This window comes from Notolepis coatsorum (assembly GCF_963971535.1).
Source record: "Notolepis coatsorum genome assembly, chromosome: 17".
Classification (NCBI taxonomy): domain Eukaryota; kingdom Metazoa; phylum Chordata; class Actinopteri; order Aulopiformes; family Paralepididae; genus Notolepis; species Notolepis coatsorum.
In genome coordinates, this window is record NC_140181.1 from 37,695,202 (window position 1) to 37,712,440 (window position 17,239).

The following is a 17,239-nucleotide window of genomic DNA, read 5'->3' on the forward strand; positions in this document are numbered from 1 at the left end:
AATACAGTTGCAAAAATCTCTCAAAAACCTTTTTGACTTTGTGATTATGGAGTATTGTGTGTAGAATGTCTAGGAGAAATATACTACACGCACGCACGCACACACACTTATTTGAGCCCAACCACACACTGACCTGCGGTCACAGATGCCCTGAAAGACGGATCCACAGACGATCAGATTCCCTCTAGATCTGCTCACTCCTCCTCCCTCCTGGGCCCCGCCCTCCACTATGTCTGGGGGCTCTAGCAGCAGTATCTTGTTGGTGTTATCGGTGTGCCGGGCGGAGTGACACTCCTGAGGCAGGATGGGAGGGAGACACTCTGGACTGTCCAGTCTGGGACCCGTCTCGCTGTGAGACAACATCTGCAGCTCTGCACTCAGGTGGTACAGGTGGTTGACTCCGCCCACATACAGCTGACCTGACTCCGCCTCCAACAGCAGGTGGCTGAGAGGAGCTCCTTCCAGCGAGATGGAGGGAAGAGCAGGGTCAGGTCTAACGCAGTGGAAGAGAAGGAGCAGGTGAAACGCCACACACCGCCAGCAGAGGGTGAGGGAGAGAGGAGAGGCGGCGGAGTCTAGCATGACAGCCCCCCTTTCCTGCTGAGAGAGAGGGACAGACAGAGAGAGAGAGAGAGAGAGAGAGAGAGAGAGAGAGAGATAGAGATAGAGATAGAGATAGAGATAGAGATAGAGATAGAGATAGAGATAGAGATAGAGATAGAGATAGAGATAGAGATAGAGATAGAGATAGAGATAGAGATAGAGATAGAGAGGGAGAGAGAGAAAGGTTAGCAAAACATGCTGTGTTCACTGCAGTCTCTTCTGAGAACAATACATTATCAGCACACACACTACCATCATCACACCATAACACACATAAGCCGACTTCAAACACCTGCTTTTGTTCTTCAAATCTCCTCCACTGTAACACACACACACACACACACCCCCCCCCCCCCCCCCCCCCACCGGAACAGTACTTGACAGTATTGCTGACGGAGAGAAAGAGAGAGAGCGACAAGGGGAGAGAGAACAAGGCGAAAGAGTGGATTCTCTTGACAAAGTCAAACAGCTTTAACTGATATAGAGAACTCAGTCAGTTTGAGACTGAACTCCAGCTAACTAACTCTAACTAACTCTCACTAACCCTAACTAATGAGGGTAATGGGTACCATTCACATTTGAACCGGTACCAGTACCTCACACATAGAATGAAACACCACAACAACTGACCACAACTACATGACAAATACACAAAAAGAAATATGTCACATTTCATCAAAACTATCAACCTATAAAAATGTAAACTGATGGAATAAATGTCTTGGGACCATTTAGAGACCATTCCATTAGTACTTGGGGGGGGGGGGATAATTGGAATAAACAGAAAATAAACACATCATTCAAATGAACATACTGTATATAGGAAATAAAAGCAGAACTTCAGAAACGGTACTACAGCACTACTGATTCAGGAGAGATCACAGATTCAGCGAGCCCAACTCATAAAAACCATGGTGCTTAACATTAATATATCTGATGGAATCTGTCAAAGTCGTCTTTGAGATTGGTGGCTTTCACGCGTCACGGTGGCCCTCGAGACACAACCTATAGAATACTCTCACCCATAGTAAGGCCTGCCTCCAGGAACGGGAGATAAATATCAGCATGTGGAATACTCTATAAGATTACCCTATGAGAATACCCTATGAGAATACTTTCAGAAAGACATGTATGTATCTTCCAAATGTTGTGTATTACACAGATTATGTTTCCTTGTGTATTTCTATCAAATGATTGTGTTTGTTGTAATGTTACAGTGTGATACTCACATGGAGTCACAGGACTGTTTAGTGTTTTCCCTTCAGGGAATGACATTATCAGGTGCTTGTGTTGTTATAATCATTGACATTATCAGGACTCCCTGGAAGAAGAGCTCTTGTATCTCAATGGGACATTCCTGGATAAATAAAGGATAAATAAATAAAAAATAAATAAAAATAAAATTATCAAGGGCTTGTGTTGGTATAATCGTTGTTATCAGGTGCGTGTGTTGTTATAATCGTTGTGCTGACATTATCAGGTGCTTGTGTTGTTATAATCGTTGTGTTGAAATTATCAGGTGCTTGAATGAATGAATGAATATGTTTATTTAAAATGGAAACCACAGCCACATTGGACCAGCCACAGTGGACAGACCAGATGCGCTGTTTTGCGTGTTTATTTGCTAGTTTTCGACACCAGTCCATTGAGGCTTTTCTAAAAGATATAATAAAATCAACAGTAAGATACAGAATTTAAAATCACAAATCAGAACAAAGTGTTATCAGAGCAAGAGTCCATGATCAAAACAACAAAACAGTCTGCATCTACATGTGAGCACTTGTTGTGTTATTGTGTTGTTATAATCGTTATTGACATTATCAGGTACTTGTGTTGTTATAACCACCACTCTGTTCTAAGCCCCCATCAATCTTGTTTCAGAGCCAACCATAGTACAATCTCAGCTACCACTTTAGTTATAAATGATATAGTTTCTGCATTGGACAAAAAGAAACATTGTGCTGCCCTATTTATAGATATGTTTTTAGATACTTTGATCTTTTCCCTCTGATCCCCTTTCTAAATCATCATCCAGATCATTCTAGCCGTCCCTGGCTCGTTTGTATACATTGGAATTGCAATGCCGATCGAATATCACCAGGTGGCAGTATCATCTGTGTCTGAACTGGAATTGCATTGGCATGGATACACGGTTACTTTATTTTTTTTGGTAAGGGCTCCTCCTCCTGCTTGAACAGAGATTCACATTGATCGCCTCGAAATTCCGTTGTCCAAGCGTATTTATATTTACCATTGAAACGTGTATAGACATATACACTGGTAATTGCGATGGCGATGCGATCACTTTTTTGGAACACTCTTTTTGGAATACCTTCTGGCTAAGGTAAGGTATATTCGATGTCTATTTTACCGAACATGAAACGTGTTTTTCTAACGATCACAGTTTTGTGTTTTACCGGACATAAAACATGCTCTGCAAACACGATCACAGTTTTGAGTTAAAACCTTTGGATTTTGGAAAAAAAATATTTGGGACACGGTTTACTAAAACCTCTCTCAAGCACTAATTTCTGAACGGATTTTTATAAAATTTGGACCTGTACTACTTAAGACGTCAGGAACCGCAGTGTTTTCCAGCTCATACCTCTATGCTGGAGGTATTATGCAACCACTCTATATAATTGAGAACATAATGTAGGTTTCCATAGCTATGCGGATGATACACAACTGTACATATCTGCTGAACCAAATGATACAGCTAACCTCTTAACACATTCCTTGCCAGCCATTGTACCCATCAAAGTACCCTCTCTGCCAGCGCTATAAGTCTATGGAGTGGCTTACCTTCTTTGCAGGGCTATATCTTTTAAAATGTTATTGCTATATTGACATTACTATGGCCCATTCAACATCGATTATCTATCGTTCAGGATGTGGGAACGTTATATTTTTTCATTCATACATTCATACAAAAATACCTTCTAGAATATAAGTATGTTTTTATCGTTTTCTGCAGTAATTCCTAGAATGTGAGTTATAGGCCTAAACGCATATATAGATTATTGATTGGCGTTTCTTCCCTATACACGCTATATTAAAAAATTCAACTGTATATGATCGATATACGTTATGCTTCATCATGCGTGAAAGAAAGGGGGGGGGGGGTGTTTATAATTCCCCGATCATCAGTAAATGCTTTATGTAGGTTGGGTGATATATTGATCAGATCGGTTTGCTCACAAGGAAACTCACAATCTGGTTGAAAATAACGTTATATTCCTCTTACCGTGGGACAAGGAGACTGGCGGTGAAAGATCCCAAGTATATGACACCGATCGCCTAGGTCCATTTCCGGTTTGTATGTCGCAATAAACGCCGAAATCATATCGATTATTACGCTTAGAAAGCGATCCATTATGTACATTGTGTCTGTCGGGAGTCCCGCAACAATATGTGACGGCCGGATGAGTTTAATCGACGCACATCAGCCATATCCTGTAGGCGAGTGTAACTCGCCCGACCATCCACCAGGCGGCGGTATTGAGCCGTCGTTGCCGTCACCTATAGGGTCCAGCTGCAGCGTTGCGGGTGTATATATGAATTATGAATGCCATGGCGAAAAAATTAAATATTGATCTCAAAATCGCTGGACAGCGTTATTGGTAGAATGCGCATGGCGGCCAATATCGCTGTAAAGCGTTTTTGGCGCAGAAAGTGTTAACAGGCGCCCCCAAAATTGGCCATTTTAGTTTTCATTTTTGAGGACTGCATACTTGTTTTTTGCAAACCAAAATACTATACGTTATACTTATACCACATGCATGAGCCTCGTCTCTTTTGAAAGATGACATTCTGAAGTTTCTAATACAATAAGGAAAACTCACCTTTAGTGGTAATGAAATAGAGTAACATAGGTCTGAACTTGAGTTGTAGAAAAACTTGAATTTCCCCAGAAATTCGTATGGCTTAAAAAACTCCCAAGATCCATAGCCTGAAGTTGTATGTAGTACATGTCCAGATTGCATGAATGCCTTCTACAACACTGTTCCAGTTCCGCGTTGCCGTTTTGCGCTCTGATTGGCCGAGCGCGCGCATGAGCCGCCATGCGGCCCTCAGCCAGGCAGCAATACTACGCTCCAGTTAACCTAATTTATACAAATGGAGTATTGATTTTGCCGTAACGAATCATTAAAAAAATATACCGTTAACTGGAATATGTTGTTCCTTTACACATATGTTGGATTATGTAATTGGTTTGTCATGACAAACCAATAAAAAATCGCGCGACTCGGGCTGGTCCACGACCCTCCGTGCTCTGATCGCCAGCGGGGAGAATATGCTGCCGCGAGCGGCATCGCTGAGCTCTGGTGTCCGCTGGACGAAGCCAGAGACGGGCGTATTATGGGGCTTATGCCGAGAAGCAGTAACACAACATGCATCTGTCAGTCGTACAACAGTGAACACATAGTTAAGTAACTGGAACAGCGTTGTAGAAGGCATTCACGCGTCCAGATTTCATAAAGATGAGTGATTAGGAGTGATTTTGGTAAACTGTGTACAAAAGAAAAGCTCTGTTTTCTCATAGACTTCAATTCATTCAGCGTTTTTTCACTTCCTGTCTTCGCTCATACACCTAGATCCCTGATTCGTACATCCCCAGTTGGGGTATCATTGGAAAGCCACACTCATTGGCTACAACCCTGTCCAATCATTTTCATCCGATTCCGATACCTAAGCTTTGGGTATCGGCCGATACCGATACTGATCCGATACCAGTGCATACATTAAATAAATAAGAAAATTATATAAATTATAAAACCTTTTTAAATTTTTTTTATACAGCTACTGTTTTATATATACAGTTTTTTAGTAATAACTATAAAGTAATGGTATTTATTCAACAACAGGTGATTGTATAGATTAGTATTAGTATCAGTAATTGAAAACTATCTCAATGAGTTCAGCCACGGAAAGGTTGTTGGCACATTAGTTCCACACAGACATTATTCGTTGCTGCACTTGCTTCCACAAGGCTCCGTTTAAGTAGCAGAGGCTCTGTTGGGATTTTTGCACAATAAATATTCAACATTCTCTTTTGAGACTCCGCCTCAGACTCTTATCATTTGGCACTAAAAGCTAAACATTGTCACCGATATGGCTGTCCGCAACATGTCATTAATTGTGTACGCGAGGTGGTCGATCAGTGACGACGTTAACGTGAGCTAGGTTAGCTAACGTTACTGGTGAAAATGTGATTTACGTTGGAATACTCCTTTGCCAACTTGCTGTACTTTGCTTGCAGGTCTGCAGCCATTATTGCTGGATTATGAATAGCCCCAACTTTAGCCAAGGTAACGTTAAAGCTAAAACTTTAACGTTAGTTAACGCTAGCTTTCGGTTAGCTGTTCAATGCTAATAACACCACCAAGCGAACCCATCAGAGCTCCCAGTCAACAGCGCTCTGTCGGGACGATGTGGCATTTAAGAAAGTATCTGCTGTTAAAATGACAAATGGCATTGACACTTTAATTCACGGTCGGTTAAAAACACGTTTGTTTTATAATGCTCATTGCTCACTCAGCAGACCGCAGTGTTGTTGATGAATTACGTCATATGGTATCGGAGCGCAGAATTAGAGGGTACTCGCCGATACCGATACCAGCATTTTAGGCAGTATTGGCGGCATTTCCGATACTGGTATCGGTATCGGAACAACTGATGCTGAGAAGCTAATTCATGCATTCATATCTAGCCGGTTAGACTACTCTAATGCTCTTTTCATAGGTCTCCCTAAGAAAACCACAGAGGCTTCAGCTAATCCAAAACTCTGCAGCCCGACTGCTAACCAGAACCAAAAGTCCAGTCTTAGCTGCTTTACACTGGCTTCCTGTAACATTTAGAATTTACTTTAAAGGTCCTTCTCCTTACATACAAAGCTCTAAATGGACAGGGACCTAGCTACATAGTCAACACTAATAAATTAAAGGCCAGCAAGAACACTGCGATCATCAGCTGCTGGACTACTAGAGGCTCCCAGAAACAGTCAAAAGAGGATCTGTGATGCAGCCTTTATCAACTACGCCCCAAAACTATGGAACAAACTACCCAAAAACATCAAGGAAGCCAACTCGCTAGATATCTTCTTTTTTTTATCCACTTTTTCTCCCCATTTTCTATTTTTCTCCCATCCCAATTTCGTATTTCCAATTCGTCCCTCCCCTGTCTTGAACGTTGCTAGACTATGCCTCCCACTGGTCGGCTGTAGACAGTGAGGATAGAAGCCTTGCATCACGTGTCCCCTCCGGTACACGAGGAGGCAGCCTGTTGCATCTTTTCACCGCAGCAGCTCAAACGGTCAGTGGCGAGGAGTAACGCGTGGGAGGCTCATGCTGCCCCCGATACTTCCTATTTCCGCCGCACCGGCGTCACCCAACCGACCGGTAGGAGTCGCTGTCCACAACGTCCAATTCCCACCCACCGGCTTGTCCACCCTCTAACACTGCCAATTGTGTTAGTACAACGGTAGCAACGCCGAGAGCTGGGCTCGATACCAGCATCTTCTGCGTTAGTGGCGAGCGCCTTGGCCACTGCGCCACTCAGCAGCCTGCTAGATATCTTCAAAAGACAGCTTAAAACCTATCTCTTTGCTCAGGCATTTAAATGAAACATCAGGGATATCCTGACACGACACAAATTTTTCTTTACCTGCACTATTCTTATTCTGCCTACTTTTATACACTTCCTATAAAATTCATGTGTCAGTTCTATGCACATTTTATTTCACTACCTCTTATGAACTGTAACTTTAAGAGCGCTGCTCTGTTGTAATTTAAAACTGAACTTTGTAAAGAAACTCAAAGTTGAAAGCGATGATATGCGGCTGGGTGGCGCAGCAGACATTGCGCTCGTCACCAACGCAAGAGACACCAGGTTCGAATCCGGCTGTCGGCGTTGCCTCCGGCTTGGGCCGGCCGTCATACTAACTCAATTGGCAGAGTTAGCGGGTGGAAGTCGATGGGTGGTAATCTGGACGTTGCAAGGCTTCTATCCTCCCTACAACCGGCCAGTGGGGGGCATATGCGAGCAACGTTCAAGACAGGGGAGGGGAAAATTGGCACAGCGAAATTGGGATGGGGGAAAAAAAATAGAAAAAGGAGAAAAAGTGTGTGGGGGGGGGGGGGGGGATATTTTTTTAAGCGATGCACTGCTCTGTTAAGTTGAGAGCAACGCACTGCTCTGTTGTTCTATAAGGTCATTTAGAACTGAACTTTGTAAAGAAAGTCAAAGTGTTAATAGAACAACAGAGCAGTGCATCGCTCTTAACTCAATCAGTGCCGGGCTATTAGACTGGGCCCGCTGTAGTTAGGCCAGCTTTCCATTAAAAATTTTCACTGTGCGTCACGTTGTTTGTAGAGCTAAATCTATATTTTATATTATAGCTATGTATCCACTATCATTGTCAATTGACAGTAAGAACCTTCCATTCAAGATGCATAAAAGAAATATTCTTTCCATCAATACGTTCCCGTTTCATACCGTGGTGAATATGAGTGTTATAACGGAATGATCTGGGATAATTCCTGCAAGGCTATTTATAAGGCGCTAAGCTAATAACGTTAAATCCATTGGCGTTTCGTCCATACACACGCTACTAGTTAAAAATCCAAATGCATATGATCGGTATTATGTTCCATCATGAATGCATGAAAGGGGGGGCGGGGAAGTAGTTTCTGATTAATTGATTGCCAATAACGGCATTTGTTATTACCACAACATAGGCTGATTTGGGGGATGGCTATTAAATCCTTGCACGATCAAGCTGAAATTGACGTCAAATTGCTCTTACCTTTGGCCGGTTGGATTCCAATTTTTTTTTTTTCAATTATTTGATCGCCATCTGGTAGATCATATGTCCATTGGCCCATGCCATAATCCTTTATTGCATAATGGATTCGGCGTCCCAAGAAGTATTCCATGCAATCGAGTGAAGTCCTCGCTTCAGACTAACAAAAAAGTCTGCCCGGAGCGTAAACAGTGTGACACCAGGTCTGCAACAGGGGTTACTGCATTCTTGAGACAGCACCAGGATCTATATAGATAGTTATTAATATTTATTATTATTATATTGTAAAAATGTATGCATTGAAATGTCTGTAAAGTCTTGATGACATTGAAAATGAGGGTGACCTCAATTGTCTTTGAGAATAAATAATGCTTTGAATGAATGAATAATTGTTGTGCTGACATATCAAGTGCTTGTGTTGTTATAATCGTGGGGTTGACATTATCAGGTGCTTGTGTTATAATCATTGACATTATCAGGTGCTTGTGTTGTTATAATCATTGACATTATCAGGTGCTTGTGTTGTTATAATCATTGACATTATCAGGTGCTTGTGTTGTTATAATCATTGTGCTGACATTATCAGGTGCTTGTGTTATAATCGTAATGCTGATATTATCAGGTGCTTGTGTTGTTATAATCATTGTGTTGACATTATCAGGTGCTTGTGTTATAATCGTAATGCTGATATTATCAGGTGCTTGTGTTGTTATAATCATTGTGTTGACATTATCAGGTGCTTGTGTTATAATCGTAATGCTGATATTATCAGGTGCTTGTGTTGTTATAATCATTGTGTTGACATTATCAGGTGCTTGTGTTGTTATAATCATTGTGTTGACATTATCAGGTGCTTGTGTTGTTATAATCATTGTGTTGACATTATCAGGTGCTTGTGTTGTTATAATCGTTGTGTTGACATTATCAGGTGCTTGTGTTGTTATAATCGTTGTGTTGACATTATTAGGTATTTATCATAAATACAGTATTATATCTGATATGAGGTAGTTTAGTGTATAAATACAGCATTATATCTGATGGTAGTTAGTTCTAGTGTATAAATACAGTATTATATGTGATGGTAGCTAGTTATAGTGTATAAATACAGCATTATATCTGATGGTAGTTAGTTCTAGTGTATAAATACAGTATTATATGTGATGGTACTGTAGCTAGTTATAGTGTATAAATACAGTATTATATGTGATGGTAGCTAGTTATAGTGTATAAATACAGTATTATATCTGATGGTAGTTAGTTCTAGTGTATAAATACAGTATTATATGTGATGGTACTGTAGCTAGTTATAGTGTATAAATACAGTATTATATGTGATGGTAGCTAGTTATAGTGTATAAATACAGTATTATATGTGATGGTACTGTAGCTAGTTCTAGTGTATAAATACAGTATTATATGTGATGGTAGCTAGTTCTAGTGTATAAATACAGTATTATATCTTATGGTAGCTGGTTCTAGTTTAAGGCGTGGCGGCTTCACACTGCATTCCACACTGCAGAGCAGCCTGAGGCGCTACTGAGCTCTTTGATGGTTTGTTACAAACAGTATGAGGTGGTTGAGGGCGGAGGGTTTTAATAGTCAGTAAAATAACTTCATAATCGGACGACAAGAATTATTTTTAGATTCCTCCTGTCTCCATCTTCCAGACAGTGGAATCTGGGTTAGGGTTTGTATATCTGAGAAGCTGAACAACAACAGTTTTACTTTATTAAAAGATTAATAATAATAATAATAATAATAATAATAATAATAATAATAATAATAATAATAATAATAATAATAATAATAATAATAATAATAATAATAATAATAATAATAATAATAATAATAATAATAATAATAATAATAATAATAATAATAATAATAATAATAATTGTAACTGAGGGGTACAATTCCCTGACTGTATGGTTAGATATGATACTTACTACCACTACCTCTTGTACTTTAGACTCTGGCCACCCAGTACTAGGTATGAATATGTTGAACACTCCCACCTGATAAACGGATCCAACACAAATGTACCAAATCGAAAGTTTGAGTTTTAATACATAGCAAAAGGTATGTACAACGATCACTTAATTACATTTATGATTTGAAATAGTATGCACTTTTATGGCAAATGAGTATTCGTAGGTAGATCAATATCGAATGTCCAATCTAATCTCTGATTGCGCAGGAAGCAAATATACAACCTGGAATATTTAGGGAACAATAGCGATGATACTTGAATGATTATATAGCTGGATACACTAGGGGAAGGTTCCGACTGCTTGTAGGACAGCTGGAGGGGGGGGGGGTTAGAGAGTCACTGGCTGGATCCCGTCTGGCCGAGGGTATCTTGGGAGAGTCCACAGTTGTGCGACACGGTGCCCAACGATCCTCGATCCACAGATGAATGCAGTTGGACCCTCTGTGGCCGGCGTCCTCCGGTCCACGACGGAGAGACGTGAGGCGACCTCACTGTGCAGAGCGCCGTCTCACCTGTCGTCCTCTCCGGGGGGGGTATTTCCAACACACCGCAGTGTTGGCCTTTATCCATAGAATAATCGAAGTACTCAAAGCATAATCCAAGCCGGGGAAGGCTAGCCGTCGTCGGTAGAATAATCCAATATACAGGTCCACTCGCTCTTTGGCCTGGAGCTCCTCGGGTGCAGCTTCACGTGGGGTCAACCACCCTGGATAAGCGTCCAGCTGATGCCCGAAACGATGGGGGTGCTGATTACTATAGAACTCTTACCGCACGAGGCACTATATATGAATAGACTATTATTAGCTTAATAGAATACGTCCAACTCGACGATATAGTGCCAAATATGACTATTCAAATATTAATATACACGATGTCTCAATGCCGATACTGGGCCGAATTGGCCTTACTGCCCACACGTGGTTCGCGGGGAGGCTTTTGCGTCTGTCACTCTGTTGGAGGGTAAGGAACTGGACTAAAAGAAAGTTCTACTTTAATAGCGCAGTATATATACGCACTATGAACAAATAGTACCATTAGTGGTGCGGTAGACATATTCCTACGCGGAACTAGGACTTGTCCATACATGTTGAGCGGTACGATTGAACTTGGTCTGAGGGGTATGGCGACCTGGCACCAAGGTCTCGTCCAATGGTAGAATGGAGACTATTATGGGATGTTCAGTAGACTAGAAGGGATATTCAATGCATATTGTACAAGGAATATACAGGGGATATCAGGGGATATCAGGGGATATACAAATACAATTAAATATATATATATAATAAATATATATATTCGGTTTAATCTGATCCTTCAGAACAATAATAATAATAATAATAATAATAGATCAAATTTATATAGCGCCTTTCATAGAACCCAAGGTCGATTAGTTTGCTTTACTGGATTTATCACTAACATGTTTCTTTTCTTTTTTTTTTTTACAATTTTTTGTCAAATGTGACAATTGTCCAATGTTGTGAACTTCAAACGTTGGTAAATATATGAAAAATTATTAAAATCCTAGTAATTCCCTAGTAATTATAATGGATAAGCCTGTGTCAAGGAATTATAGTCTCTAAGGCATTTGAAGCTATTTCTAAAAAGTTATAATCAATTACATTTAGCAATTTAAGTGATTAAAAAATAGCATTATTTATAACCAGAACATACAGAAGATATTTCCACCAGACATGGCCTGGACAGAAGTTAAATTTTATATATATATAAAAAGAAACTCACTCCAGTGGACAGAGGAAGTAGACACGTTACTAGAAGCAGTTAGGACACAATGCCTTGCCACAAGTCTTACATTCCACAGCATGAAGACCCGAGAGGCTGGTTCTAGATAACCTCAATCCATGTGTGAAATGTGAATGACCATCTCTAGACTCACTGCAGTTTGCCTACCAGGCCGTAGAAGATGACTCCATCATCTACCTGCTTCACAGGGCTGACTGCCAGCCCTAACCCTAACCCTAACCCACCTGGACAAACTGGGCAACATGGTGAGAACTAGCTCTTCAAATCTCCCAGTCCCTCCTGCTGGAGGATTAACTCCAGATGATGCAGGTGGATGCTGCCATGTTGTCCTGGATCACAGGGACACGGGACACCACCCCCGTACACCTCAGCCTTCAGGTCTGCTGTAACTCTCAGGTGGTTCCTCTGTTGTTGGAAGGTTCACCGAGGTCAAAGAGGAGGAGCACAAGAGGAGGGGTCTGGTGGACGACTTTGTTTTGTGGTATAAGAATAACTTCTCGCAGTTCAACGTTGGCAAAATCTGGTGGTGGAGTTGTAGAAAGACAAGGAGCCACTGATACCGGTCAACATTCCACATCAACTGACCTGGTCTGACAACAACTGGTGCTCTGTCGAAGAAAGGCCAGAGCAGACTGTTGGAAGATCAGGTCATTCAACATCTTTAGAGGCCATCTATTGAGGCCAGTCTACTCCGTTCTTACTCTGTTCTACCGGTCTGGTGAGGCCAGTCTACTCCGTTCTTACTCTGTTCTACCGGTCTGGTGAGGCCAGTCTACTCCGTTCTTGCTCTGTTCTACCGGTCTGGTGAGGCCAGTCTACTCCGTTCTTGCTCTGTTCTACCGGTCTGGTGAGGCCAGTCTACTCCGTTCTTACTCTGTTCTACCGGTCTGGTGAGGCCAAGTAAGTAAGTAAGTTAACACTGTCGCCTCACAGCAAGAAGGTCCAGGGTTCGAATCCCGCTTGGGGACCAGGTTTCCATGATGCCAGTTACCCAGGTGGGGTATCTCCCAGGCCTTTCTGTGTGGAGTTTGCATGTTCTCCCCGTGCTCGCAAGGGTTTCCCCCCCCGATAAGATAAACCCAATGGAAAAACATGCACAACAACAAGATCGCTAACGCTGTGGCGTCCTTGACGAAGACGGACAGGAGCACTTGGATTGGTCCCCTGGCGCGGCTCACGTGGCGCCTGTCTGCTCCCGGCTGCCCTTGGGGGGGAAGGACGACGGGATGGGTTAATCGCAGATAGGCATTGTATGCATGGTTCGCATGTGTGCCAAATGGTGACCTCGGAGCAGGTCCTAAATTATTATTATTATTATTATAAGTAAGTAAGTAAGTAAGTAAGTAAGTAAGTAAGCACACACAGTAGAATATAGACAGTAAGGAGTTTTTTTTTTTTTAATATTGATTGAAAAAGTGTTTTTAGTCGATGGTTGGGATATACCATAATATATAGGAAACGCGCGCACCCCCCCCCCCCCCCCCCCAGCAGCAACATGCTGATTGGCTCCTTCAGCTGAAGAGGAATATCTGTTCATTTAAAAAACATCATCTTTTATTTACACAGAGAGATGAAGAGAGAGTGAGCGAGAGAGAGAGAGAGAGAGAGAGAGGGGAGAGAGGGAGAAAGAGATGGAGGGGGCAAAACAGAGATTCCCATTTATTGATCAAAATGAATCTCTCTCACTCCCTCTCACTCCCTCCCTCTCTCTCCTGCTCTCTCCCCCTCCCTCCCCCTCTCTCTCTCTCTCTCTCTCTCATTCTGAGGACACTGTAGCTGCAGTCTCAGAGAGATGAAAGGAGAATTTTCTATTAAGCGTCGTCTCGGATGAATCCAGCTGGTCTCCAGGATGGAGCAGAAGAGGAGGGAAGGATGGAGGAGCTTTAAGCCTCAGGACTCTCTTAGCTTTGAAGTTCCTTTGTGTAGCGACAATGAATTTACCTTATGCTGCTGTTTGTGTTACTGACGCACAAAGCTCACACCTACAAACTGGCCTTGGACCAGCCCAATCCAGTCAGAACCTCAGTCTGACGCAGTCAGAACCTCAGCCCGATCCAGTCAGAACCTCAGCCGGATCCAGTCAGAACCTCAGCCTGACGCAGTCAGAACCTCAGCCCTATCCAGTCAGAACCTCAGTCTGACCCAGTAGGACCTTCACTGTGACCCAGTCAGAACCTCAGCCTGATCCAGTCAGACGTTCACCCTGATCCAACTAGAACCTCACCCTGATCCAACTAGAACCTCACCCTGACCCAACCTAACTAACCTTGTATTGCTACTAAATAGTGAGGATGGGTTAAATCACACAGACACACTCTCACACACACACACACACACACACACACACACACACACACACACACACACACACACACACACACACACACACACACACACACACACACACACACAATAGTATGTATGTATCAGGGCTGTCAACATTAGCACGTTAATGCAAATGCATATCAACACCAGACATAACCGTTTTCAACACATAATAAGTAACAGACTTCTTCAGACATTTTTATTACTGAAATTCTTGGATGTATGTATCTGTCTGAGAGAGAGAGAGAGAGAGAGAGAGAGAGAGAGAGAGAGAGAGAGAGAGAGAGAGAGAGAGAGAGAGACTTTCACATGGTACTGTGAGAGAGAGTGAGAGAGCGATAGAGAGAGAGAGAGAGAGAGAGAGAGAGAGAGAGAGAGAGAGAGAGAGAGAGAGAGAGAGAGAGAGAGAGAGAGAGAGAGAGAGAGAGAGAGAGAGAGAGAGAGAGAGAGAGAGAGAGAGCTTCACATGGTACTATATATATATTGAAATTCTTTATTTGGAATTACCCCTTGAGATGAACCATCTCGTTTTCAAGGGGGTCCACAGCTTACAGAATACATACATTAATATGTATTCAACATAACAAAACAAAGAAGCAAACAAAAACCAAACACAAAACAAAATAGAATTAATAATAAACAGGTTCAAACAACATCAAACAAGAGGAACATAAGACAATCAAACAACAAAACACAGAGCACATATTCAAGTGATTGCTTCAAAGATCTGTTATACTATTATTGGTGGAAACATGAACAAGTAATCTCAAGGTGAGAGGACAGCACAGTTTTAAACAGTTGTGATGATGTTATAGCTCGAATATGAACTGGGAGATTATTCCAGTCAGATGGACCTTTGAACATGAATGCTTTTTTGCCAACTGAGGTAGTAACATTTGTTGGAACTTTAAAAAATAGCTGTGCACAGTGTCTTAGTTGATGTATAGAGGTGAAAGGGTCCATATACTGTTTGAGATATTGCGGATAATTGAAGTGAATACATTTAAAAATGAACTGTAACCAGTGCTGCTGTCGTCTTACTGTGGGAGCTGGCAAATTAAGATTTTCATACATGGTGCAGTGGTGTGTCAAATATGGGCAGCCAAGAGCAAATCTGCATAGACGGTTGAATAGTGTGTTTAGTGGAAGAAGGTTGGTTTTAGATGCAGTTTGGTAAACTACGTCAGCGTAATCCATGATGGGTAAAATTAGTTGCTGAACCAGTTTCTTTCTGACAGGGAGTGTGAAACATTTTCTGTTGCGATAGAGAACACCAGCACTAAAGTTCACTTTTCTAACAATATTATCTATGTGATATTTATATGAGAGTTCTGAATCGAGCCATAGACCAAGGTATTTAATGTGATCAACTCTATGCAGTTGTGTACCGTCCAGACAAGTGATATTAAATGGTTGATTAATGGTTTTGGATGCAAGATTACGGGTGGTCCCAAAGAGCATAGTATTAGTTTTAGTTTTGTTGATTAAAAGTTTATTAGCCGAGAGCCATGATTCGAGTTTATTGAAATTTGATTGCAGTGATAACTGAATTTGAGGTAAGGTAATTAGAGATGTATATATCACTGTGTCGTCGGCATAGAGTTGAGTATTACAACCTGTGAAAATTGAGGGGAGATCATTAATAAATATTGAAAACAAGAGCGGGCCTAATGTTGAGCCTTGTTTGTGGCACCCCACATTCCTGTACTGCCAATTCAGATCTACCATCCTGTATAGCAACACATTGTTTTCTGTTGTGCAGATATGAATTAAACCAAAGCAGGGCATTGCGTGAGAGGCCAATAGCATACAGTTTGTCCAATAGGAGATAATGGTTGACCAAATCAAAGGCTTTTGTTAAATCAATAAATATTGCACCAGTGAGATTACCATTACCAGATGAAGAAAATATATCATTAGTGAGTTTTAATAAGGTAGTAGATGTGGAATGATTGGAGCGAAAACCAGATTGCGAAGGTGATAAAATATTGTTGTTGCTGAGATAATTAGACAGTTGTTTATAAATTAACTTTTCAAAGACTTTTGCTATGGAACAGATAATTGCTATTGGTCTGTAATTATTGGGATCTAGTACATTGCCTGCTTTGTGGAGAGGAGTGATTTTTGAGTGCTTCCAGATAGATGGTATTTCATGTGATAATAAAGACAGATTATAGAGATCACATAGGGGGTACATCAAAATGTGTGGAGCAAGTTTAAGAAATTTGCTTTCTAAACCATCTAGGCCTGGGCCACTACACACTTTGAGGTCTTTTATGGCATTCAGAACATCAATAGGTGAGATTTTCGTGAACAAGAAGGAGCTGTTGCAAGGTGGTGCATTGTTACAGATGACATAAGGATCAGGTATTGTGGGAGTACAGACTGAAGAGAAGTGTTGGTTAAAGGCTTGAGCTACAAGAAGAGGATTATGCAATATGGTGTTATTAACTTTTAATTGATTACATTGAATATTTTTATCAGATGAATTAGTTATAGTTTTAATTTTTTCCCAAAATTGCTTCAAAGATCTGTTATACTATTATTGGTGGAAACATGAACAAGTAATCTCAAGGTGAGAGGACAGCACAGTTTTAAACAGTTGTGATGATGTTATAGCTCGAATATGAACTGGGAGATTATTCCAGTCAGATGGACCTTTGAACATGAATGCTTTTTTGCCAACTGAGGTAGTAACATTTGTTGGAACTTTAAAAAATAGCTGTGCACAGTGTCTTAGTTGATGTATAGAGGTG

At 41.3% G+C, this 17,239-nt stretch overlaps 1 protein-coding gene across 1 annotated transcript in view; it reads right to left on the reverse strand.

Annotated features, from left to right (window-relative positions):
* The window catches only part of plxnb3 (plexin B3), a 248,172-nt gene that overhangs the window by 89,323 nt on the left and 141,610 nt on the right, over window positions 1–17,239 (reverse strand). The window contains exon 3 of the mRNA XM_084333745.1: window positions 134–597. Coding sequence (XP_084189871.1) covers window positions 134–597 — 464 coding nt within the window. The remainder of the gene's footprint in view (window positions 1–133; window positions 598–17,239) is intronic.